We start from the raw sequence: 26,376 nt of genomic DNA, 5'->3' as shown, positions 1-26,376 counted from the left end.
TCTAGAATGTAACATGGACACCAAGCTCTGGCAGTCGGGAGCCCTGCACACAGTAGATGCTCAATGAGAGTGTGTCATGTGGCCCAGACCCAGACCCCAGCCTGTCCTTGCCCTGATGGGTCCTCAGGACTCCAGACTCACCTTAATGCCACCCTGGCACCTGTCCAAGCGCAGTCCGATACACTGGCTAGGCGTCTCCTGAACCAAGGGGAATCTGATCAGCAGCCATTCAACCAGCCACTCACGCCTGGAACAACCATGTATGGAGTCCTACTGTGTGTCGGGTCAGGGCATGCCTCACTGCTCCTTTCTTCTCTGGCACAGGCTCTGGGACACAGGGTGGAAAGGGCAGAGCCGGCAGCTTCCAGATGGAAAGCCGAGGCTCGGAGAGGGAAGCGCAGGACACACAGCAGGTACACAGCCGGCTGGCCTCCATCCGGCCGAGGCTTCCGATCGAGGACACGTTCTCTCTGCTCTGATGTTATCAAAGCCTCTTACACACCCAGAGATGATGTTTACTGAATATTTCATATGTACTGAGCTTGTGCTAGGCTTACTTATTCACAGAGATGACTTTGCTTGGTTCTCACAACAACCCTGTGAGGTAGATATCATTTTTACCTCCAATTTACAGATGAGGAAACCTAGAGAGGTTAAGTGACCCAATCAATGTCATGTGGCCAGTAAGTGTCACCCATTGCATCAAAAAGATTTAAAACAAGAGACCAAGGAAACAAAAAAGTCACATGATAGAAGAAAAGAGATGCTAATATACAGATTTGCCACCTGAACAGATAGAGTTCCTTATGGTTGTGTCTTAATATTAGCTATGGGTTCCCTGGTAGCCAAGGCAAGAAGGGAAAGGCAGTGGAGAGGCCAAGTCACTCTTTCTCCTTTTTTTTTTAGAAGAGACCATAATTCTTCCAGAGAAACAACTAACTTCCCAGCCTTGAATTCTCATGGAACAACTTGGTGAGATGGTTAGGAGCCCAACAAACTTACCAGGACACAGAGCTTAAGCTCTCTGAGCCTCAGTTTCCCCTCCTTGCATGATCATTGTGAGGATGCAGTGAGTCTTGTTAAATATGAACTCCTGCTACTAAACATTTTTCAAAGAGGCATAATATTTCAACCCTTGCCAAGAGCTGAGAGCCAGTCACCCCAGCACGACACCCTCGGGAAGGACACCGAGGCTCGGAAGGACACTGAGGTTTGGGCCGTGTGCTGAGGGAGAGAGCCAGATGTCCTGCTTGTTGGGCTTCTCTCTGCTTCCTACAGAGTAGACCAAGGCCTGGGATGAGCAGGGAGTCCCACTGTGATCGCAGCCTGACACAATATTTATTGAACCCGGTGATCTGTAACGGTCATGCCTGGTCACGTCTGAGTCACCTCGGCCTCGGTGTTTATAATTCCCCAGACGTGCGTCAGTGAACACGATTTGGCCTGTGGGCCTCCATGTGCTGCCCCTGCTAAACTGCCTCCTTCAAAAGAGGCTCCTGGGCCTGACCAGACGGTGGCGCAGTAGATAGAGCATGGAACTGAGACATGGAGGACCCAGGTTTGAAACCCCAAGGTCGCCAGCTTGAGCGCGGGCTCATAGACATGACCCCGTGGTCGCTGACCTGAGCCCAAGGTCGCTGGCTTAAGCAAGGGGTCATTTGCTCTGCTGTAGCCTCCTTGGTCAAGGCACATATGAGAAAGCAATCAATGAACAACTAAGGTGGCACAATGAAAAATTGATGCTTCTCATCTCTCTCCCTTCCTGTCTGTCTGTTCCTTTCTCTGTCTTTCTCTGTCTCTGTCACAAAAAAAAGAAGAAAAAAAAAAGAGGAGGCTCTTGGGTACGTGCCATGGCGTCTGACCAGGTGAACCGGAGAAGCTGCAGGATTCTGTGATGTGCTTGGTCTCTTTTCCCATCTATGAAATGAACCTGGTTCTTGAGTGATTGACAGTCAGGTGTCTTGCAGAGGCGGCGATAGTTAAAGAATGACACTAACCCAACTCCGTAGGGAAAGGGAAAACCATTCCAGTAGAAAGATGGGCAGTGAATATATACAGACTTCTACAAATAAGAAATGCAAGTGGTTATTAAATACCAAAAAAAAATTTTGCCTTCAGAAATAATTCAAGGTATGCAGATTAAAACAAGGAAATGGGCAATGCCTCGTGAAATGAAAAGAATCGGTCGTTATCACCTGTCCTCCTCAGCACTGCCTACACGGGGCAGCCGTCTCCTACTCCACCTCACGCCGCTCTCCGACCCCGCACGCAGCCCGAGACCCTCACGAAGGGAACCAGGAAGTTCAGAACTAAGCACAACTGGCAGAAACCCAGAGGCATTGGCCACGGGACGCAGAGAAGGTTCAAGGGCCCGTTCTCGAGGCCTAAGGGGGGCGACGGGAGCAACGAGGAAAGGAGACCCGGGCTGCCCGCTGACTTCCGGAGGTTCCTGGTCCCCAGCGTCAGGGAGAGGAAGGAACAGGGCGGCTCCTGCGCCACCGATCTCACCCCGCGGGACTGCTCCCCACGCGTCCCCGGCGCTTCCTGTAGGAACTGCAGGGCTTTTCGAGGAAAGAGCAGCCCCAGTCCCCAATGCCAGCTCATGCGCATTTTCGGCTGCACTTTTATTCGTGTTAAATAAAACCATAAAGACGCCATGGGAAATAAATAAACACATACACAAAAAGAGTCCTCGCTAACAAGCATGCAGAGACACTTCCAGCGGCAGAAACGGATACAGCCTTTCTGGAGGTTCTGTGGCAACACCATCAAAAGTCTTAAATCTTCTGCAGAATCCGTGACCCAGGGCGTTTGTTTTCTTTTTTGCTGCTGTAACACATTATCACAAAGCTAGTGTTTCAGAAACAGTACAAATGTATTATCTTAAGGTTCTAGAGATCAGAAGCCGGGGGTGCTGAAATCCAGGTGTCGGCAGGCTGCTTCGCCGTCTGGAGGCTCTAGGGAAGAATCTGCTTTCTTGCTTTTCCTAGCTGGGAGAGGCCGCCTTGCTCCACCTTCAAAGCGAGCAATGGCCCGTCTTTCTCACATTGCGTCACTCTGACACCAACATGCCTACCTCTCTCTTCCACTTTTAAGGAGCCTTGTGATTATACTGGGCCCACCCAGATCATCTGAAACGATCTGCCATTCTCGCCTTGACCAGGTAGTTCAGTTGTTGGAGCATCGTCCTGATATGCCAGGGTTGTGGATTCCACCCTGGTCAGGGGCACATGCAGGAATCAACCAATGATTGCATAAATAGGTGGAGCAGCAAACTGATGTTTCTCTCTCTCTCTCTCTCTCACTCAAATCAATCAATAAATCTAAAAAAAAAGTTTATATATATATATATTTTTTAAAGCAAGAGAGACAGAGAGAGGGACAGATAGGGACAGATAAACAAGAAGGGAGAGAGATGAGAAGCATCAATTCTTCGTTGCAGCACCTTACTTGTTCATTGATTGCTTTCTCATATGTCCCTGGACCAGGGGGTTACAGCCAAGCCAAAGACCCCTTGCTCAAGCCAATGACCTTTGGGCTCAAGCCAGCGACCTTTGGGCTCAAGCCAGCAACCATGGGGTCATGTCTACGATTCCACGCTCAAGCCAGTGAACCCGCACTCAAGCTGGTGAACCCGTGCTCAGGTCGAATGAGCCCGTGTCAAGCCGGCCACCTTGAGTTTTGAACCTGAGTCTTCTGCATCCCAGGCTGATATTCTATCCACAGCACCACCACTTGGTCAGGCAAAATTTAAATCTTTAAAATGATCTCCCATTCTTAAGGTCACTTGATAGGCAGCTTTAATTCTATCTGCAACCTAACTTCAGCTTTGCCATATTAACAGGTTTCAAAGCTTATGTTGTGGACATCTTTGGGAAGCTTTCATCTGCCTACCACATTCAGATATCCTATTTCTAGGTATTTATTATCAAAGAAATAACTTTTTTTATAATAGCAATAGTGAGTAACGTATCAATAGGCTTTCAATAAAAACAGTGGGTGGTAAACAGGAATCATGATGCAATAAGAAATTATTAAAAAGTTGGTACTCTATAGTTCAGCTTTCATAATACATGTGGCTATTTCTCTCCATCTTCCTAGGATATAGATACAAGCTAGAAAGATATACTCTATAATTAAAATGTATACTCTATCCCCCCCCTTCCTTTTGTTATTGCTTTGCCTAGGTCTTCAATTTGTTATTGAATAAATAGATGACTATCTCCAATCTCTGTCCTTAACTCAACTTTTTAAAATGTGTGGAAATACCTGTCATGTGTCAGAGATCTCTGGGAGTGGGACCTATGTGATTTTTATTTTCATAATTTTACTTTGTTTTCGAAAACCTCCACAATAAGCATACTACTTCTGTTATGAGAAAAGTTCACTTTTATTTTATTTTTTAGCATGTGGTCTTTTGAGACTGGGGCAGATATGCACTTTCACTCACGGTCCGACCCAGGACCCCATCTCCAATGGAGCCAGCAATCAAGAACCAGCTCCTTCTGCCTGGAATCCTCTCCAGAGAACAGGGGCCCTCTCTGTTCTCTCTGTTCCCGCTCATCCCCCCTGCCCAGAGCAGCGCTTGGTTCAATAAACATTTGTTGAACTGAGAGGTTCCAAACTGGGATCCTATTTTCCCTTCACCCCCCACTTGGGGTTAGCATCGGAGGGTTTATGTAAATCACCGAGGAAGTTATTTATTTTTTTGCTCTCTCCCTTTGGGCTAATGAGTCTTGTCCTCCCTGGGTTGACTGGAGTTCCCTTAGGTGCATTTCCAGGCTGTGACAGGTCTGGCTTTTGCTCCAGAGCTGTGGTGTAGCAGTCTTGGCCTCTTGTCCCCCTCTGTCATCCCTGTATCACCCCAACCCTCAGCTCCAGATTGGCAAGGATAGTAACAACTCAATAACAACAACAACAACAATAATAATACCAAATTCAAAACAATCTTTTTGGGTTGGTTCCTTTGTTATTCCTTTGCAGATGATACATCAGACTCAGAGAGGACCAGCACGTGATCTCTCCAAGGCCACACAGCTAGTAAATGGCCGTGAATTCATTAAAATCCATCTCACTAGCTCTGTCCAAGTCTGCCATCACTGCCCTGCACTGCTTCTTGGAAATATTTCTGTTTGTTTTTTATTTTTCTTAACTGAGAAGCAAGAAGACAGAGAGACAGATACCTGCATGTACCTGACCGGTATCCACTCAGCAAGCCCTGTATGGAGCAATGCTCTGCCCATCTAGAGCTGTTGCTCCGTTGCTTGGCAACCAAGCTATTTTACCACCTGAGGCGAGGCCATAGAGCCATCCTCAGTGCCCGGAGCCAACTTGCTCCAACCAAGCCATGGCTGAGGGAAGAGAAGAGAGTGATAGAAAGAGAGAAAGGAGAGGGGAGGGGTGGAGAAGCAGATGGTCACTTCTGTGTGCCCTGACTGTGAATCAAACCCAGGACATCTACAGGCCGGGCTGACACTTTACCACTGAGCCACTGGCCAGGGCTGCTTCTTTAAAATATTTTTTAAACAATAATAATAATTAACACTTACTGAGTGCTCACTAAGTACCAAGTACTCACATACATCAACTTACCTAACAGCCCATTTTACAGATGAGGCACTAAGAGAAAAAGAGGCTAAGTGATTGCTAAGACCTGCAGCTAGGAAGAGCAAGGTCTGGATTTGAACCCAGGAGGCTGGAGCCAGAGTACCGTCATCCCACAGCGAAGTATGACATTCTCTCTTCACACGCATAGACGAATGAATGCACGAGTGGATGAAGGAAGCCACTGTGACCACTAGTCTCAGCGAGAGACCTTGACACCTCACTTCTCAGCTCTGGGCCTCACTTTACGGATCTGTACAACGGAAGGGCTTGGACCAAACTATTTCAATGGTTATTCCAGCTCTAGAAGGAGCCTCTGTCTTTTTGCCTCAGTTTCCCTATCTGTCATCCAAGGGAATGGGACCTACATGATCTCTCAAACCCTTTCTGCTCCGCAGGTCTATGCTGACAGTACTCTGTGTTCTGAACCACGAGCTCAGGGTTTCTCCAGGGATGGAATCCCCATGTGCCCTGAGATAGCACTTCATTAGCACTTCTACAGGGGAGAAGCTGGGGCCAGAAATGGTAGGTGACATTTTTGTTGTTGTTGTTTTGTTCTGAGAGAGAGAGAGAGAGACAGACAGACAGTAACAGACAGGAAGGGAGAAAGATGAGAAGCATCAGTTCATAGTTGTGGCACCTTAGTTGTTCATTGATTGCTTTTTCATATGTGCCTTGACCGGGGGGGCTCCAGCCAAGCCAGTGACTCCTTGCTCAAGCCAGTGACTTTGGGCTTCAAGCCAGCGACATTTTGGGCTCAAGCCAGCGACCATGGGGTCATGTCCATGATCCCATGCTCAAGCCAACGGCCTCAGGGTTTCAAACCTAGGTCCTTAGGTTCCCAGGCCAACGCTCTATCCACTGCCCCACCGCCTGCTCAGCTGGTAGGTGACATGTTTGAGGTCCCCCAGCAGTGCACAACAGAGCTAGGCCTGGAACCTGACCTCCAGCAACAAAGCCGCCCTGACCACTGGGTTGCACTGCCCTAGAGAGACTCCACTCTGGCTTGCTGGGTCCTCTGGCAGGGCAAAGCCTTCCCAGACAGTCCCCAGGGCTGAGTACTGGCCCCTCCTTGCTCAGTGCCTCAGAAGGCTGTTCAGCCACACACCCCGACGACAGCACTGGGGACCGCTGGTGCTCAGGCTAGGCCCCCGCCAGCCCTCTGGGACAAGGAAGACTGCCATCTTTTCAGCCCACCTTTCTCATGGACACACTTTGGGGCAGCTTTCCAGAGAAGAACCGTATCATCTCCAAACCCTCCACCTACCCACGTGTATGCTCCTGTGAGTTGCTGTGGCTTAAAGTTCCTTGCCAGGGGACACTCAGTCTCACCTTGGGGGCGATTCCTTTCTGGGAAAAACCAACTTAGGCTGAACCGAGGCTGGTGACCTGCAGGGTTTCAGGGGTACGTGCAGGATGGGTTTCCTGAGTGGGAACCCAGGAAGCACATTCGGAAGACCTTCTCCTGGTAGGCTTATTTTTGTTGCTGTGACATTATGGCTCGGCGGTGACGGCGGGGAGGACAGGGCCAGGCTACCAAGCACCCTCCTGGGGAAAGACCTCTGGCATCTGGAGGGCTTAGAGTCAGCTTGGCCACCAGGGGCCTCTTTTCTGTGCTTCCTTTTAAAAACAAAACTAAGAGCAGAGGCTGAGCCTGCCTCTCTCCTTCCCTGTCACCCATCTGTCAGTCTGGCTGTCGTCTGGCTGTCTGTCCTCCAGGAATTCTAAAGGGACACTCTTTCCTCCTAGCTTGGTTTTCCTTAGGGAGGACCTGGAGCATTGGGGAGGTGGGCTCTCAGGGGAGGGGGGTGGAGGGAGGGGGAGGGGGATGGGGTGCATGCACCCCAGAAGCTTGAGAATGTGGGGCTTTCTGGAGAAGAGTCTCCGGCCAGGTAGAGCAGACAAGATGTCAGGACAGGGACCGTGTTGGGGCGCAGCAGGAACGAGGGTGGAGCTGGGGCCTCCAGACCGTCTCTGTCAGCTGTCTCAGGGTCGCTCCCCACCGCTGAGGAACTTGTAAATTGGGGGGGGGGGGAGCTAGCCCCTCCACTACCATCTCCCCAGACACTTATCGGGGAATTAAAAAACAAACAAAACACGTGAGTTCCCACTCATTAAAACGCGGGTGGGGAGGGCGATACCCTTGCTTCTGCCCCCTCTCCCCGCCCCCAGCCGCCAGCCGGACTCCGCACAGGACCCCTCCCCGCCCGCAGCCCAAGGGGCGGGGAGGAGGGGGAGGAGGAGAGGCCGGGCCGAGGTTTGCTTCAAGAAGGGGTGTGTGGCCGGAGCAGCTCGTGTTTTAGCAACTTGGGAGAGAGCGAGGAGGCAGAGGAGGGGAGGGAGGAAAGTTGGTTCCCCCGACGTCAGCGCCGGGCGGGCCGGGCGGCCGCGGAGCCAGGAGGCGGCCGGAGCGGAGCAGAGCGCGGGGTGGCGGGGCGCGCTGGCTGCGACCCCGCCGGCGACCCGGCCGGCGACCCCGGGGCGGCTCGCGGGCATGGACAGCGCGGCCGCCGCCTTCGCCCTGGACAAGCCGGCGCTGGGCCCGGGACCGCCGCCGCCCTCTGCGCTGGGGCCCGGCGACTGTGCCCAGGCGCGCAAGAACTTCACAGTGAGCCACCTCCTGGACTTGGAGGAGGTGGCGGCGGCCGGCCGGCTGGCGGCGCGGCCGGCGGGGCCCGAGGCGCGGGAGGGCGCGGCGCGGGAGCCGTCCGGGGGCAGCAGCGGCAGCGAGGCGGCGCCGCAGGACGGTGAGTGCGGGCCTGGCGGGCGCGGCCGGGGGCGTGGGAACGGGACGCGGGGGCCCGGGCTCGCGGGGGCCGGGGCCGGGGGCTCGCAGGGCCCTAGGAGCGCGCACGCGGCCGGCAAAGATGTGGGGCGCTCGGGCTGCCAGATCCCAGGCTGGGAAGGAGCGGGCGGAGACGCTGCGTGTGGCGGGACCTCCCGGGGGTGTGGGCGCCGGCGCCCCGCGTGTGCCGTGGTCCTGGCTGCCCGGCCGCCACCGTTGAGGCTGTCTTTCGTGATGGGGTGGGCTGCGGTGGCCGGAGCTCTCTCCACTGGGGAGGGGGCTGTCCTTTGGTCATTGCCATCTCAAGTCGTAGGGAGGCTGAGTATGGGGAGGGGGCTGCCTCTGGACCCAGACCGGGAGCCCCCCTCGCTGCCCCAGTCCCCAGCAGCCTGGGAAAGTGGGTGTGATTTTACAGCTGGGGAAACTGAGGCTTCCGAGGAGCAAAGAGACCAAGTCACATAGCTGGGTTTCAAGAGCGCTCTTGTCCCCCCGTGATGCCAACTCCAGCTACTACTAGGGCTCCTTAAGACTTGGATTCCTTAGCCTGGGTGGCGAGGCCTGTCCCCACCTCCCGTCTACCCCCCTGGCAGCTCCCTGGGTGGAATGTCCCGGCCCCAAAGAGCCAGCCAGGCCTCTCTTCTCTTGAGAAGGTTAAAGGTCATCAGGAAGGGGCTTTCAAAACAAACAACCCACCCAAGTGGCTTTTTTCAAAAAAAGTCACACTGGATGGGAAAAGTCCTGAGCCCTTGGTAAGAAGTAGGAGGGGTCAGCGAGGGGAAGACAAAGCAAAGGTCCGGCCCTGGGCAGTTTCACGAGGGGGGGGACCCAAGCCCCTACAGCTCACCCACACCCTGAAGAGGAGCTGGGATGGTCGAAGACCACTGCCCGGTGGTCCTCTAGCTCTGGGGCACAGGCTGGCCTGCTGCAGGTTCTGGGCCTTTTAAGCGTCACCCATCTGATCCTGCAGCCTTCCCACCTGCCCCTAGGGACCCCCACTTCCTGCACCAGCCTTGAGTTCTCAGGGGAACCCTTGCTGGCTGCGTGCCCTGCTCCTCGGATGAGAGGAGGCGCAGGGAAAGCCGAGGGGCCTGCAGCCCCTCTGAAATCTTGCCCGGGGTGTGTGTGTATGTGGGGGACAGCTGGCACATGCTTGCAACTCAGAGAGTGCCCAGCTGGTGCCAGCTATGTCCGGGAGCTGCTGGCTCCCAATCAGTGGCATCCACTGCCCACCAGCCACAGCGGACTGACATCTCTCGTCACCCTCTGGAGTAAACATAAAGTGGGCGGACCCACCCCTGGGAGTTGGGTTGTGCTTGATGGCAAAGTGGAAGGAAAGCGTCTGGTTGGGGTGGGGGTAAAGGAGGTGCCCTCTGGTGTGGGAGAGGGGGCTCTGTCACCCTCAGTTTGTTCAGGGAACTCAGGTCTCATGGGAAGAGCAGAAGGTCTCTGATTTCATCCTGATGCATGGAGGACCCCAGGGGTGGGGAGAAGAGTAGCACATCAAAGGTAAAGCAGAGAAAGAAGGGAGAAAAAGACGGAGAGAGAGAAGGGAGGGGTGCAGGAGTGATTGGGACAGAAGGAAGGAGGCCTGGCCAGGGGATGGGTGCCTGTGTCCACCCTGGCCCCTGGCTTGGGGACGGACAGTGGAAGGCTTTGCTTCCTTGGACACAGCACAGAAGGTCTCCAAATAGGGAGTTTTCCAGGGGAGAACAGCTGATGTTAACTAGGGACACAAGGACGTGGACAGGGTTAATAGCAGCCCCAGGTAGCAGACTGGGTAGAGGGCCTCCTCTGCTGTCATTTGGGGTCAGGCCACTCTCAAGGAATGCCTAGGAGGCTTTCGGGTCTTTTCCTAAGGAAGGGCTTCAGCACACTGGAATACCCAGATGTTGGGGACAGAGGACACCCTGGGGTGTAGGGTCAGGTCTGATGGGCCCAGAGGCAGCAGTTAGTCTGCCCCCAGCCGCGAGGGACAGGGGGCCACAGTCAGAGTCGGGCTGGGCTCAACAAAGTGCTCTGGTCTGCCTCGAGCCCGGTCAGTCCTGCCAGCTCTGCCCTGGGGACACGGTACCCTGCTGGGGACACGGTACCCTGCTGGGGACCCCTGGGCCACAGGCGGCGCTCTCCAGGCCTGCGCAAAATGAAGAAAATCTGGACAATATGAGTACTGGTTCAGAAAGCAAAAAATTTCAATTTAGAGGATTCTCTTCTATTTGGGAATTACATCTTTCCTACTCATTTTTGGTGCTAAAACACGCTTTTTAATGAAATGGGGATAATAACTGGAGAGCATTTGATGTTAATGTCTTTACTTGGCAAAATTAAAAGGAGGTAATTCTATACTCATGCATCAGATTGAAAACAAATCACTAGCCCGTGGTCCAAATGTTTTATGTAGAGTCAAGCACCTCCCAAGGCCAGCTGGGCACACTCCAGGGGTGCCCGCTGCCAGGAGAGACTGGAGCAGAGGGGGGGTGCCCTGTGGCTGCCCCTGGGCCTGTGAGAGTCGCCAGCTAGCCAGCTCTTGGGGTCTGGGCCTGCGGACAGAAAGCGGACCAGGAGAGACCACACTCCTGCTCTCTTTTCTCCTCCTTCCCTCTTGGGCAGGTGCCCCAGCCCCACCCCATTGCCACGGACTGTGAATCCCCAAGTCCAGATTTCTTCAAAGGTGGGAGAGAAGGGACTGTTCATCTCCTCACCCTGCCTCATCCTGCTGAGCCCAGCACCCATCACTGGACCCAAAGCAGGCAACCAACCTTCGGGGTGGCTGGAGGCACTCGCCAGGACCCTGGGCCCCAGGCCAGCGGGCAAGAGTCCTGGGCTGTGACTTTGTCCCCTAGTCTTGGGCCTGCAGGAAGGCCCTGGTGCCTCGCTGAGGGTTCGGACAAGCTTATGAGTGGGTTTTCCTGTGTTTTTCTGGAGCCATCTCCAGTCCAAAGGAAAGGACTGCCACCAAAATGATGGGGTGCCCCTGGTAGAAAAATAAGGGTTAATAAGGAAGCTAATGAGTTAGAGAATTGATGTATTTTCAACCTGCTAGGTTCGCAGGCTCAAAACAATTTTTAAACAAAAAATTTTTTTAATTCTTTTGTTTTCACAAAGCCTACAGTAGATAGAGCATATTCTTGCCAATGATTTTCCCAGACCGGGCTCCCCGGGAACTGGCCGGGAAGGCTATGGCTTTGCTGGTGACTCAGAGCAAACTGGGGTCTCGGGTTCCTCCCAAGCCAAACGCTGAGGTCTGTGCTGGGGCGCCGAGCTATGCCAAGCACGTTAGGAAAATAAACCCTTGTTCGCTGCCTTTGCAATGACTTACAACAAAAGAAACCACATTAATAACTGAGATTTTCTTGAAAGCATTCCCTCCTGTGGGCAGGGCGGAAACAGAGATGCGGACCCACTGTGAAAATAAACAAAACCCAGGGAGAGCCAGCGGGAGAGGCCGGGGCCCAGGAGGAGGAGGAGGCCGGGGCCCAGGAGGAGGAGGAGGAGGCCGAGGCCCAGGAGGAGGAGGAGGAGGCCCAGGAGGAGGAGGAGGCCAGGCCCAGAAGGAGGAGGCCGGGCCCAGGAGGAGGAGGAGGAGGCCGGGACCCAGGAGGAGGAGGCTGGGCCCAGGAGGAGGAGGCTGGGCCCAGGAGGAGGAGGCCGGGGCCCAGGAGGAGGAGGCCGGGCCCAGGAGGAGGAGGAGGCCAGGCCCAGAAGGAGGAGGCCGGGGCCCAGGAGGAGGAGGCCGGGCCCAGGAGGAGGAGGAGGAGGCCCAGGAGGAGGGGGCCGGGGCCCAGGAGGAGGAGGAGGAGGCCCAGGAGGAGGAGGCCGGGGCCCAGGAGGAGGAGGAGGAGGCCGGGACCCAGGAGGAGGAGGCCGGGGCCCAGGAGGAGGAGGAGGAGGCCCAGGAGGAGGAGGCCGGGGCCCAGGAGGAGGAGGAGGCCGGGGCCCAGGAGGAGGAGGAGGAGGCCCAGGAGAAGGAGGAGGAGGCCCAGGAGGAGGAGGCCGGGGCCCAGGAGGAGGAGGAGGCCGGGACCCAGGAGGAGGAGGCCGCCCCCTGAGACAGGGCCCAGAGCCGCTTCAGAAAACCTCAGGACCTAGCAGGTCCACTTCTCGGAGACTCAGGATGGTGGGTGACTGAGGACAGAGGCTGAGCTGGGGGTGGGCTGGGCCCAGGCCGGGGACGGTGACGGGGATGCCTTTGAGGACCTGCTCCCTGAGCCACATCTGCCACCTGGTGACACAGTGAAGAGCTGCCCCACCCCTTTGCCAGTGACGGGTGGGCAGGGCCGAGTGTCTGAGTGGTGGACCTGAAGGGTCCGCTGAGTTCCAGAGACTAGGAGACCTGCCTTCATTAAAAAAAAAAAATTAGTGGTAAATATAGTTAAATGAAGAGTTATCCTTTTTAAACATACAGTTCAGTGACATTAAGTACAGTCACATGATTGTGCTACCATTATCACCAGCCATCTCCAGCAATTTTTCATTTTCCCAAATTGAAACTCTGTCCTCTTTAAACACTAACTCCCCTCCCCCAGCCCCCCGCCCCCTCCATTCTCCTTCCTGTCTTTATGAATTCGACTTTTCTAGGGACCTCCCCTACGTGGAGTCATACAATATGTGTTCTTCTGTCACCTTTCTTTCCCTCTCTCTCTCTCTTTCTTCCTTTCTTTCTCTATAATTTTTGCAAGCAAGCGAGAGGGAGACAGAGAGACAGGAAGGGAGAGAGACGAGATGCATCAACTCATAGTTGCAGCACTTTAGTTGCGCATTGATTGCTTCTCATAAGAACCTTGACTGGGGAGAGGGTGGCGCGCCAACTGAGCCAGTGACCTCTTGCTCGAGCCAGTGACCATGGAAGAGTTGACACTACCACACTCAAGCCAGTGACATCGGGCTCAAGGTGGTGAGCCTGTGCTCAAGCAGCAACCTCGGGGTTTTGAACCTGCGACCTCAGCATCCCAGGTCAGCACTCTGTCCACTGTGCCACTACCTGGTCAGGCTTTCCTGGCTTATCCCACTCAGTGTAATGTCTTCAGGGTTCATCCACGTTGCAGCAGGTGTCAGAATTCCCTTCTTTTAAAAGACCGAATAACATTCCATTGTGTGCAAGGGCCACGTTCTGTTTGTCCCCCATCGGCGGAGGGACACTCGGGTTTGCTTCCGCCTTTGACGATTGCGGGTCAAGTTGCCCCCGTGCCCAGGGCTGCACGTCTGTTCAGTCCCTGTTTCCGGTGCTTTTGGGTACACACGTGCCCGGAAGTGGAATTGCTGGAGCCTGGGATAATTCTGTTCCGTTTTGTAAGGAACCTCCATACTGTTTTCCTGAGCGGACTTCACAGATTTAACCAGCCTCCCTCTGACCGGCTCTGCGAGGTGGCAGGTGGCAGCGGCTGTGGGAGGGAAACAGGAGGATGCCGCCGGCCAGATAGAAGCAGGGCTGGTGGGGGAAAGTTTCTCCAGGACTGAGCCTTTTCATGGCAGGCAAGCGTGCTTTCCTTTCCTCCACCTTCTTCCCTCCCTTCCTCTTCATCCATTTCCTGGTGGGGGGGGGGGGGAGCAGAGCCATCTGCAGGGTGACCCTGGGCATGTCACATCGCTCCTCAGTTTCCCACCTGAGCAATGCCAGGCAGTGCACAGAGGTTTGTGAGACGGCTCCTGTCCCATAATTTGATCCAGGCTGGGAAAATGCCCCGTGACGGGTCCCCAGGAACGTGGACCCTCCGGCAGGTGAGGGTGTCCCTCAGCACATGCCCAGGAACCAGGAGAAAGGAAGGGTGAGTGAGATGCCTAGAAGCTGAGCGCCCAGGGAGTGCAGCTGGAGGATGGCTGGATCTTCCAGGGGAACTGGTGGGAGGGGGCACCGCGGTCTGCATCTCGGGCTCTTTGTTCGTGGTTCCAGGGTGATCTTGTTCCTCTAGCTGACAGATCATTGGGGTGGAGCTTGAGGGCCTAGCACAGGAGCGTTGGACCAACTAGCGTCCCACAGGGGCCCTTCCCAGTGGGCTGAAGCTGTGTCTCTTCCTTTCCCAAAGACCTTGGAAAAGTACCGTATTTCCCCATGTATAAGACACACCCCTTTTTGAAAAACTTAGGGTCTAAAAACTGGGTGCGTCTTATACAGTGGGGTTTTTTTACTTGCATTTCCTGCTTTTTCGTGCTTGTCTTTGCGCTCATTGTTTAATGATGAATAAAACTTGAGTTCAGGCCTGACCTGTGGTAGCACAGTGGATAAAGCATTGACCTGGAACACTGAGGTCGCTGGTTCAAAACCCTGTACTTGCTTGGTCAAGGCACAGGTAGATGCTTCCTGCTCCTCTCCACCCTCCTCTATAAAATGAATAAAAAAACCCCAAACAAACAAACAAAAAAAACTTGAGTTCAATAACTTTACTAATACTTTTTTATTCAAATTTCGGGCCCCCAAATTAAGGTGCATCTTATACATGGGGTGTGTTATACATGGAGAAATGTGTTAACTTTGGAGCGGTAGTGGTAAAACCTGCTTGCATAGTGTCCTGAGACTTGAAAAGCACCCTGAGGCTCAGTGTCCTATCTCTGAAATGAGAACTGTGTACAGTGAGGTCTCCTAGGTGTGGGGAGCCTTGAGTGGGCGCGGGCAACCGTGCCTAGCACATAGTAGGTGCCCAATAAAGGATCTTCATAACAGCTCATTGAGACACAGCCGCCCTATGAATCAGGCAGGGTTAGTGACTGCCGCCTCTATTTTTAGAGGCCCTAAGAAGCAAAGCAACTTGCCCAAGGTCCCCTGGCTGGGAAGGAGGGGTGGGATTTGCTTTCGGATCCCAAGTCCAGGCCTCTTTCTCCTGCTCAGCTCAGCATTTAGGCTGGAGGAATGGGGGCAGGGGAAGCCTCACCCTTTTGTTGGGAGACTTGCATTGGTCCAAGGTTTGTATGGAGAACAAAAGAGGGCAGGGTGACAGTGACCACAGCACTCACAGGCCAAGCACGGACTGTGAACTGGCCAGCTCGCTCTTCCCACGCCTCGCCTCTCATTGTCCTCCTGCCAACCATGGAAGTTCGTCCTCTTATCATCCCCATTTTCTGGAGAGGGAAAATGAGGCTCTGAGCTGGGCCACCCGCCAAGGTCCCGCATTCCCATGCACGTGAGATTCCAGCTCAGGCCTGCCCCGTTCTGAAGCCCCTGTTCCCCAGCACTGTCTGAGGCCATCCCTGGAGCCCTGCCCAAACGCTGGGTGGCCTGGCCAGGGATGTCCACTCCCAGGCAGGTGTGGGCTGCGTTCGGGGCACTATGAGGCAGCCAGGGGAGGGGTCTCTTTGATGTTCTGAATATCCTGGCCTGGGTCACAGGCCTGTGGGAGATGGGCCGGGCCTGGCCGTGTGGGGGCTGCCGGGCTTGAGGGGTGTTGGAAAGTATGAGTGTGAGGGGGGTTCTGAACCCCTTCCACCCAGTAACATCTGAATGGTCTCCCTCACCTTCTATAAGCGGGACATGGTAGGACTGTGGAGGGTCCCTGACCCTGAAGAACATTGCCAGAACAGGCCCCCTTTCCCAGTCCACCCCTCCATTCATTCATTCATTCATTCATTCAACAACCATCTTTTTGAGCCGACTATGTGTCAGTCCATGAGCTGCTATTCACTACCCAGACTTTCAGATCTCAAGGCCCGGTGAAATTTCCAGGGACTTGGAGGAACTGGCAGTGTGGGCAGTTTTAGGTGTTGCCAAGAAAAGCATTCAACTCGCAACAACTACCATCTTGTTGCCCCATCTGTTTATCCAAGAAAGAACCTTTTACCATCTATATCTCAGAGTAAAGAAGGATCCTCAGAACTGACCTCATTTAGCTTAACAAAACAAAACTCGCTGATTGCCGCAATTTTTCTCATTTTGCGGTAGTTCGATGAAAAACTTCCGTCGCGGGCTGGAACTAGGGTAGCTTTCCCAGACTCACAGACACCCCCACACACACACACACACACACTCACCGCGTCATGAGGCCTCCCGCCTGGCCCCAGAAATCAAGGCCAGGCTTTTAACGGCCGGGCTGGCCTCAGGCAGCTAGTGACTAGATGAGCGGCCACATCACGCCGCCGGATGGGGCCAAGGGTTAAGTGCCTTTTGCGAGGTGGTGAGTAGGAGAGCACCGTGGGAGCTTCCTGTTTAGACAGAGGGAGCTGGGGAAAGTTGTCTCAGCCGGCTCCCATGCCGAGCGGAGGCAGGGAGACAGGGTGCCCCACAGCCTTCAGAAGCTAGCTAGGCATCACGGGGCAGGGGCCTTTTACAGGGTGCCCTCTGGCCTGGGGCGGGGAGTGGGGGGGAAGCCTCCCCAGGGCTGCAGGGCAGAGCCTGCTCAGCCAGACCCCCGAGTGAGCGGAATCTCAAGATGTCCTGGGAATGAGGATCGTTAAGGGGCCCAGTTGCTCTCGCTGCCCCCTTGCCCTGTGTTTGCTCCACATCTGGGAAGCTCTCGTTCCCAGCCTGGCTCCGAGGGGCCACCACGATGACAGGACACCATCCACATGGGGCCTTTTATGGCTAATGATATCTTTTATTGCATCCTAAAAATGAAGCAGGCTCTGGAAGACATTATTTTTGGTCCCTCTTTGTGATCCGTTCTGCTTTTCTTGTGCGTGGGATGGGCCACCGCCGGGACCTTCCGGTTTGGGGTGGTGGTGGTGGGGGGGGGTGGGAAGGGTTGGGAGGGAGCGGGGGCGATGAGTTAAGAGAAGCCAAGAAGCTGGGACCCCGAGGCCCAAGAGGTGGACAGGGGCTGCTGGGCAGGTTGCCATCTTTGGAGAAGCTGTGTGTGTGAGGCAGTGAAAAAGCAGGAAGCTTGGAACTGGAGACCTGGAAGCTTCCACAGAGGGCCCCTGCTCCCCAGAGCCGAGCAAGCGCCTCAGTTGCTTGCAAACTGACAAAGTGGGAGTGTGTCACCTCCTGTGACAGTGCTGCCCAGGAGGCAGTAGGAGGGGCCCTGGACTAGAAGTCAGGAAACTGAGACCTGCCCTGCCCTACAGCTCAGTCACTGGTCTGAGCCTCAGCGTCCCCAGCAGAGGGGGTTGGACCATCTGTTTGTCCACCTGTGGTCCCAGGAATCAGTGCTTTAGTGTCACCTGGGGAGCAGGCCAAAGTGCGTGAGTGTTCATAGGCCCACCGCAGCTCATGGAAGCAGACTCTCCAGGATCTGGCCTGGGCCTCTGCATTTTATAGGGCCCCCATCATTTTCACGGGCATTCAAGGGTAAGAGTTGCTGTGCTCACGAAGGCTCCTTCCAGCGCTGATTCTGCACCTCTCTACCCCCCCCCCCCCACTGTGGGGGAATGGAGAGGCCGCATGAGCCGCCATGCAAAGCCTGGCACCTACAGGAAGTGCCCGGGAGGTCCAGTCTGCGGGAGGGGGAGGGGCCGCCCCGAGGCGGGGGCCCCAGCGTTCCCAGAGGCCAGACTTTGTGCGGGAGGCTGCCCGCCTGTTGACCATCCACCGGCATTCATTGAGCGCCTACTGAGTATCAGCTCAAGGCAGCCCGAAGGGTTAGAATGAAGCAAGATCTCTCTCTGTCCCTCTCAAGCACCCTGACACCCTCTAGCTGCCAGGGTGGGTAGGGTGCGGTGGTCAGAAACCTTCCTGCTGACCAGAGGTCTCTGTCACTTCTATCACTGAAAAAAAAACCCCTCCTAAGCACTGGCTGGTTGCTCAGTCGATTAGAGCGATTAGAACGTTGTCCCAAAACATCAAGGTTGAGGGGGTTGGATCCCCGGTCAGGGCACATTTGGGAAGCGACCAATGAACGAACAACAAAGTAGCACAGTCTCCTTCCTCCCTCTCTCAGTCTCTCTAAAATCCATCAGTTACACAGAGCCCCGCCTCGTGTTCTGCCTGCCTGCTCCTCTCTGCCCCCCTCGCTCACCCTGCCCCTCACAGACCTGCAGGCTGCCCTTGAAGCGGTCCCCGGGAGGGCGGTCCCCTCACCCGGGTTTGTCCCCCACTCCCCACCGCCTCCCTGTCTGTCCCCCCCCACCCCACGGCTGGCCTCCCCTCTTGCCGTGGGCGCAGAGGTTTACACGCCAGAGATGGCGTTATTAAAAATGACATTTAACCAGAGCTGGAATTACCACGCGGATGGCTGCAAACCTCGGAATCAAAGCCGAGCCGCCGGGGCGCGCCTGGCAGGGGCCGCAGGCCTCCTCTGGCCGCCAGAGCTCCGCGCCGGCCTCCCATATAAAAGCCCGCAGAACGCAGAGGTCTTGAAAGCGAGTGCACCTCCTTTCATTAGACTAACAAATAACACGTAACAGAAAACATCTGTTAACAGCAGCCCCTAATGCTCTCAAGATGGTGCCGTGGGCAGCTGGTCCAGTCAGCGGGCAGCCCGACTGGGCTGCGGCTGTGCAGGCCTCAGGTTTTGTCTGCCCTCACCCCAGGGGGTTCGGGGCCCACCCCAGGGGGGTTCGGGGCCCACGGGAGAGCCTGACACCCCTGCCCTCCCCCTCCTTGGCCTCCCCCTGTATCCTGTGGGAGCTGGGGGTCTCCTCCCTTTGACTCAGTCACTCGGTCTCTCTTCTCACTGATGAGAACCAGTAACCCGAGGGTCTGTTTGTACAGGGACAGTGCCCCCGGACAGTGGCATCACAGGCGTTGCTTTGGCCAGCTGTGGGACCTTGACAAGTTCCTTCTCTCTGAGGGCCTTGTCTGTGCTCTGAGAAGATTCATGCTTGCTTGAAGGGTGTTTTGAAGGATGTTAAGAGGTGATGGAGGCAGAGTAGCTGAGCACGTGAGAGGGGCTCAGAAAGGGTTTCTCCCAAGATGATTAGAGTTGGGGAACTGAGGCTCAGAGAGGTTAAGGGACTTGCCCAAGGTGGCACAGCAGGTGGAGAAGCCCCAGAGTCAACTCCCCCGCCCCCTTGCCGGTCCTCAGTGTTGTGCTGAGTGCAATGAACACAGAAATGGGCCCAACACAGCCCTGCCCTCGGCCGGCCTGCCGAAGGCAGAGGGCGAGCTCATCTTTGAGAGAGAGAGAGCGGGCTGACCCCGCCTCTTCTGAGGCCACGAGTCCCCTCAGATCCCCCACCAGACCCCCTGGGCTTGGAAGACAGAAGGGCCTCTAGATGCACCAGCTCCCAAAGCCCCATCCCAGCAGCTCAGCTAGCCTGAAGAAAGAAGGGCATCTTTGCCCGGGAGGAATGTCCAGACACACAGCCCAGGGGAAAGACAAACTGGCACTGTGTTCCCTGTTTCCTTCTTAAGAGAAAGCTACATAAAACAGGCCTTTCTGCCCTGGCTGGGAATGTCATGCCCATGTGCCAAGGTTGCGGGTTCAATCCCCAGTCAGGGCACGTACAAGAATCAACCAATAATGTACAACTAAATAGAATAACAAATTGATGATTCTCACCTGACCAGGCGGTGGCGCAGTGGATAGAGCATCGGACTGGGATGCGGAGGACCCAGGTTCAAGACCCTGAGGTCACCAGCTTGAGCGTGAGCTCATCTGGTTTGAGCAAAAAGCTCACCAGCTTGGACCCAAGGTCGCTGGCTCGAGCAAGGGGTCACTCGGTCTGCTGAAGGCCGGCGGTCAAGGCACATATGAGAAAGCAATCAATGAACTAAAGTGTTGCAACGAGAAACTGATGATTGATGCTTCTCATCTCTCTCGGTTCCTGTCTGTCTGTCTCTATCTATCCCTCTCTCTGACTCTCTCTCTCTCTGTCCCTGTAAAAAAAAAAAAAAAAAAAAAAGACTTCAAAAAAAATTGATGATCTCTTTTTCTCTTTCTCTCTCTCTCCTCACTTCCTTGCTCAAATCAAGAAATAAAATTTTAAAAATCAAGAAAACAGGCCTTTTTGTCTTCTCCAAACAGACTATGTTAAACTCTATGCCTGCCCCACCCCCTCTAAGATATGCCTTGCTTTTTGGTTCCAAGAAAACTGAATGGGATTCATTAACCCACCCCATTTGTTCATTCATTCATTCAGTGCACAGGTGTGGACAGGTGAGACCTGGCCCGTACCCACAGAGCGGAGCAGGGAGCATTGCTCCCTGCTGTCAGCTCTTCACGCCTGCCTGGCTTCATTGGCAGCCTCTTGCTGAATTCTCTCAACAGCCTTATGAGGGAGGCGGAGCATTACCCCCATCCTACAGATGATAAAACTAAGGCTCAGAAAGGCAAAATGGCCTGTCCAAGGTCACCTAGAAAATATGTAGTAATCCCCAGAGCCCAGGTGCAACACTGGCCACCCTGGGCAGGGTCCCCAGATGGTCAAGGACTGCAGGTCCTACCAGGGAGGGACTGTGTCTCTTATCTCCCCAGTTCTCACCTGGAAACCTCTGCAGTGCCCTGAGGAAGGTGTCACTTTTCTGGGGACACCTTGTGCAAAGCCTGACCTGTGGTGGTCAGGCAGGAGGGCTCTGGGCTGGGCTGTGATGGAAGGGCTGGGGCTGGGGACCGGGGAGGGACCCGGGCCTTTGGGAATCTCGTGTTTCCCAGAGACATAGTGTTTTAATCGGAAGGCCAGCCTCTCCCACAGAGCCGGCTGCCCTGCCACCACGCCCCGGGCGAGGAGAGTGTCAGGGCTCCAAGCGGGAAATTGCTGGAGACAAGAAGTAAAAATGGCTACTCTTGTTTCACTGGGAAGGAAAAAAGAAAAGACAAAAATTGAATGTGGCTGAAAGCGGGGTCGTTGTTTAAAGAAAACTGTTGATGTTGCAGTGAATTCAAAGCCGAGGCCAAGCAGAGCTGGGGGTGGAGGGCTGCCTTTTCAGGGACTGCTTTCGCTCTCAGGGGAGGAAAAATGGGGGCGGCATCCCACGAGCCCTTGCTTCCTTCCTTCCACAAATATTTGTTGAGCACCTACTCAGTTCCAGGCTGAGGGCTGAATACTAGGGGGGGGGGGGTACAGCAGGGAACATATCTTGCTAAGAATATGTCCTGGCTGCTATGAGATCAGATAGTGGGCCTCCCTACCTGTTCTAGGGTTCAGGGAAGGCTTCCTGGAAGAAGCAGACTTTTAAGAAAGACCAGAAGGATGATTGGAATTAGCCAGAAGAGGAGGTTGGGAAGGGTGCTCCAGGTGGAGGAACAGCAGCTACAGAGGCTCAGAGGCGAGAAAGAACTTGGCTGTTCTTGGAGCAGAGGGCGGGGAGTGGGGTGGGGGAGCACGGTGGGAGGGGCCCGGCGACCAAGGCCTGGCTCGTGACGCACAGTCTGTGAACTGAGAACAGTGAGAGTGCCTTCTGTGCACCTGTGGGTGTGTGGAGTGTCCGGATCACCCAGGCCCTCCCCAGGAGCCCTCCTGGTGAGCAAGTGTTCCCTGTCACTGGGGAAAAGATGGCTAACCTGGGGATAGACCCGACTGGCCACCCCCAGCTCAGCTGCTCTGAGGTCTAAAATCCCAAGTCAGGAAGGGGTGGCTCCGGAGGCCAGTTAGAACGAGAGGCAGGGCAGGGCCCACGCCCAGCATCGAGCTCCCCAGTCCACCTGCAGGATGGCTGTGCCAAAGCCGTGGACCCAACCCTTGTGCCGTAGATGCACAACAGCCCTGAGGGGGGGTTTCATCAGCAGACCCAGCACGCGGTGAGGAGGGTCGGCTCGCGACCTGTGTCCCTGCAGGAACCGGGGAGAGTTTGGGGTGCTTTGGCGGAGTCGGGGCAGTGGAGCTGGAGGAGTGGAGTGGGAGTGGTATTCAAGTGTGTTCATCTTCATCACTGCCATCGTCCCTGAGGCCCCAACACTCAGAACCATTTATTGTGCACCTGCTATGTGCTATAAACCCTCTGGGTGGCTCGTCTCGTAAATTCCTCCCAGGTACTCTAGGAGGTCGGCAGTCTTACGGCCCCATTTTCCAGATGAGAACACTGAGGTTCAAAAACCTCCGTGTGGGTTATATATGGGCTGTATATTGAAGGCATGGGGGTGCCAGGATTTAGGCCAATGATTCTCAAAGTGTGTGCCAGGGCGCACTGGTGAGCCCTAGAAGATTTCCAGGTGCGCCCTATGGTATTCCAGAGAAATATGTGCCTGTTGGGGACCAAAAATCCAACAGGGTTTTTGGAGTTTAGATTTTGGGGGGACAGAGGTGTGGGGAATTGGCTGTAAGCTGACAGTCTGCCCAAACCCCCATCTCACTTGCCTGATTAGGTTGCAAAAGGCTGTTAAGCTGTGGTGCTGGATTGTTTACACTACCCCCCCCCCAGTTCCCCGGAAACACTGGAGGCAAATTTCTTCTATCCTTTGTTTGGTGTCAAGTTAAGATGATATGTATGGTGGGGGTTTTCTGCACTCAACACAATTAAGAGAAAAAAGAGAGGAATTCTTCAATGTATTGATGAGGAAATGAGAGTTTGGCTTTCAAATATATGCCCAAACATTGAAGAAATCGCCAGGACACATCAGGCTCATGTTTCTCATAAACACAAGAATGAGAAAACAACACATTTGGGCTGGGACCTGCCGAATTTATTAAATCTTACTAAGAATGTATCTATATATATAAAAATATAACTTTTTTGTCATTTTTTTAATTTTTTTAACCCCTCCTTTTTATGAATTCTAAAAAGCATAACTCAAACAAATGTAACATAAAAATGTTTTTTAATGTCTAAATAAATTGAATTTTGTCATATTTATTTCGTTTAATTACCATAAAAGCACGCTTGGACTTCGTTTTTTTTTTCTTTAATATTTGACTTAATTATTATAACATATTTCTCAGAAATTTGTATATAGCGTACCTACAATTATTTGTAGGATTTTAAATGCGCCCTGACTTCAGAAAATTTGAGAACCACTGCCTTAGGCCCTTGTCTTCGGTGTGTTCTTATACAATACATTTTTAATAAAATATGTATTTCCGATGGCTTTAGGCGAACCCTGTGTTTTGGTCTCTCGACCCCCGCCGGGGTCGCGACCCACAGGTTGAGAACCGCTGCTCTAGGAGGTCATCAACAGGTGAGGGCTCAGCTCTCTATCTACCTGGCCCCCACAGGTGCTCAATTAACACCCATTTGTTCTCTTTCACTCTCCCGGACACTTGGGAGGAGGAGGCAGATGCACAGGTTAGGACCGTCAAGCCCCCTTTGCAGCTGGAAAAACGGAGGGAAGAGAGTTTGCCAAGGCCCCACAGGAGGCGGGCTGAGATTGGGAACAGGTTCTGGGTTCCAGCAGCTGGCCCCAGTGGACTGAGCTGACACTCCTGCTTTCCAGGAGGGAGACAGGTTATCCAGGCCCCGGCGCCCTCCCCAGCCCTGCATGGGGACCAGGGCCCATCTCTGGGAGGGTGGCGCGGGTGTACTGCAGCCCAGCCCGTGGGGTCTGACTCTTCCCGTGCAGGACGAGCACCTCGCTTTATTCTCCATGACACAGATAGTCACCATGCATAATTTCATGACAGATACCGTCTATAAAACACAACACAATTATTTTTATATGTGGTACTTGAGGTTAAAAATTCAAACTAGAGGTTCATTGCAACTTCTAGAAAGTCTGTGGATAAGATGGCTTGGGGAGGAAGGCTGAGATCTTCAGATATACTCCCTCAGGGATTACAGATGGGCTCTCGCCAGCTGCCTACAACATGCATGTGCACACTCACACACGGTGCACCGGCACACACAGGCACAGGTGTGAGCACACGCCCGCAGGTGCACACACAGACATGCACACACTCGCACTACACTGACCCCTGGGCACCGGCACACACAGGCACAGGTGTGAGCACACACCCGCAGGTGCACACACAGACATGCACACACTCGCACTACACTGACCCCTGGGCACCGGCACACACAGGCACAGGTGTGAGCACACGCCCACAGGTGCACACACAGACATGCACACACTCGCACTACACTGACCCCTGGGCACCGGCAGGACCAGTTGGATCTGGTGCTTGCACTCATGGGAAAGCTGACCTCGAGGCTGGCTTCTCCCTCTGCCCACGACCCCCGTGTCCGAGCGGCCACCAGCAGCAGGTTCTGTGAAGATCAGGGAGCCCAGGGTTTGTGGAGGCAGGGGGCGGGGACGTGCACAGAGCTTGAGGTGCCAAGGAAAGGAGTGAACGTATCGCGTTTACCTAGGCTGGTGCCAGCTCTCAGCTTCTCCCCAGACCCTCTCCTCCCTCGCTCCCTGGAGCCAGAAACAGATGGAAATGTGAGTGAAGAGTGGGTCTGTGGACAGTGTGGGGTGAAGCCTAGTCAGAGAGGGGAGAGGAGAGCCAGCACCCCAGTCCAGAGCGGCCAGAGATGGGGTGTGCCCCCTCCAGCACCCAGGGGCAGCTCAGAGCCCCGCAGGAGAACCCTGGGGCTTCGGAGAGCTCCATGCGGCTTCCTGGGCTCTGGGGGGATCATGGCAAATATTCGCTGCTTTCTTGCAATGGGGAACAGCAGCCGAGGTTGGGAGAGAGCCGCTGCCCTGGGTTCCTGCCTGGCAGGAGCGGTCCTGCTCAGAAGGGCGGTGGCTCCGGGGAGCGGGGAGCGGTGAGCAAGGGCTGGAGCCTCCTCGTGTGCCACCGGGGCCCCTGGAGAGGAGATCCAGAGTTGGGCGGACTCCAGTTCGCCCCCTGGGGCGTGGGTCTTCCCCTTTAGAGGCCTCAGTTTCTTCATCTGTAAAGTGGGGATAATGACAAGTGGGTTGTGAGGAAGCAGAGATAAGCGCTTCTCACGGCCCTGGCACTTGGCCGCTGCTGCTGTTGGTATCATTACTGCTGTTGCTATTATTAGCAATTCACAGGCCGGTCCCTGAGAGAGCGGGCAGAGGACCCAGCTACACCCCCCGCAGCTGCCAGGCAGCCGATGGTCCTCAGGATCCCTCATCTCCCCAGCAAGGGGACGGGCTGTGTCCCAACCCACACTAGCTCCATATTAAGGCAAGACTGTCCCTCCTCCCTAGCCCCACCCTGGGGCAGGGCAGGGTGAGGAGAGCTTGTTGATTTCCATTGTCTGTGGCACATTCTGGGTGAGATGGAAGGGGGTGCAGGCAGCGCCTCCCCCTCTCTCGGCAGGGGCTAAGTCCATGGGGCGGGGGGCGTGCCTGCATGTCTTCAGTGATGCTCAGCCCGGAGCAGAGCAGACAATAGCCTGGGCCACCAGAGCAGCATCGGGACAGCCCAGGGAGGGGTTCTGTGTCACAGAGGCCCTCGGCATTCCCTGTGCCTGGGCTGAGTGTGGCCGTCCAGCCTGGTGGGCCTGTCCTCTCCCACAGAAGCTGGGCAGTCTCTGACCTGAGGTGACAGAGAGTGGCAGCGGGCTGTGGTGGTCGATTCAGAAGGGGGCCATTACCGCCCTGGCCTGGGCTGCTGGGCCGTTTGGGATCGTGCTGGGCTTAGAACCCCCTTCCGGGAGCCACATCAGACACTGAGCGGCAGGTACGCTTGACTCACAGACAAGAGTGGCCGTGGACTTAGGTTTCCTGCTTGACACGCCATCAGGTGAAATCAACAGTCAGTAACCATTTGCTAATCACCCTTCTGCATGTACTATATTTTGGAACCAATTAAAAAAAAAAACTGTATTTCAGGTCTCCCATTTTCCTGGGTCTTTGATAAAGCTCCTGGGCCCTCAGCATTGTAGGCCTAAAGGCTGAACAAAAGAGAGCTATGAGTCATTCATCCATCCATCCATCTATCCATCCATCCATCCAACCATCCAACCATTCTCCCTCCCTTCCTTCCTTCCTTCCTTCCTTCCTTCCTTCCATCCATCCAACCAACCATTCATCCAACCATCCAACCATCCATCCACCCATACACTATCCACCCACCCTTCCTTCCATCCATCATCCAGTGTTTACTGAGCACCTACATCGTGCCAGGCACCACTGTCCACACAGACAACCCCAGAGAGGGACAGAGAGAAACAGTCCAAGCAGATGTAAACAGTGATAGTGGAGTGGCTGGGGGAGGTGGACGGGGCCCCAACCCTTTCTCAGGTGGCAAGGGGAGGGTCCTTACAGGAAGTGCCAAGAAGTAAAGACGGGGTTGGGTGCCCTGGCCAGTAGTGCAGTGGATAGAGCATAGTCCCAGAG

General features: G+C 54.7%; 1 protein-coding gene across 1 annotated transcript in view; it reads left to right on the top strand.

Annotated features, from left to right (window-relative positions):
* The first annotated feature begins 7,928 nt into the window (after positions 1-7,928).
* PRRX2 (paired related homeobox 2) overlaps positions 7,929-26,376 on the top strand; it is a 43,727-nt gene continuing 25,279 nt past the window's right edge. Inside the window, exon 1 of the mRNA XM_066365569.1 lies at positions 7,929-8,351. Within this exon, the coding sequence (XP_066221666.1) occupies positions 8,099-8,351 (253 nt within the window). The 5' untranslated portion in view covers positions 7,929-8,098. The remainder of the gene's footprint in view (positions 8,352-26,376) is intronic.

Source organism: Saccopteryx leptura, chromosome 2, assembly GCF_036850995.1.
Source record: "Saccopteryx leptura isolate mSacLep1 chromosome 2, mSacLep1_pri_phased_curated, whole genome shotgun sequence".
NCBI lineage: Eukaryota > Metazoa > Chordata > Mammalia > Chiroptera > Emballonuridae > Saccopteryx > Saccopteryx leptura.
The sequence above is the reverse complement of the archived record's forward strand: the minus strand, read 5'-3'. Positions and strand labels throughout refer to the sequence as shown.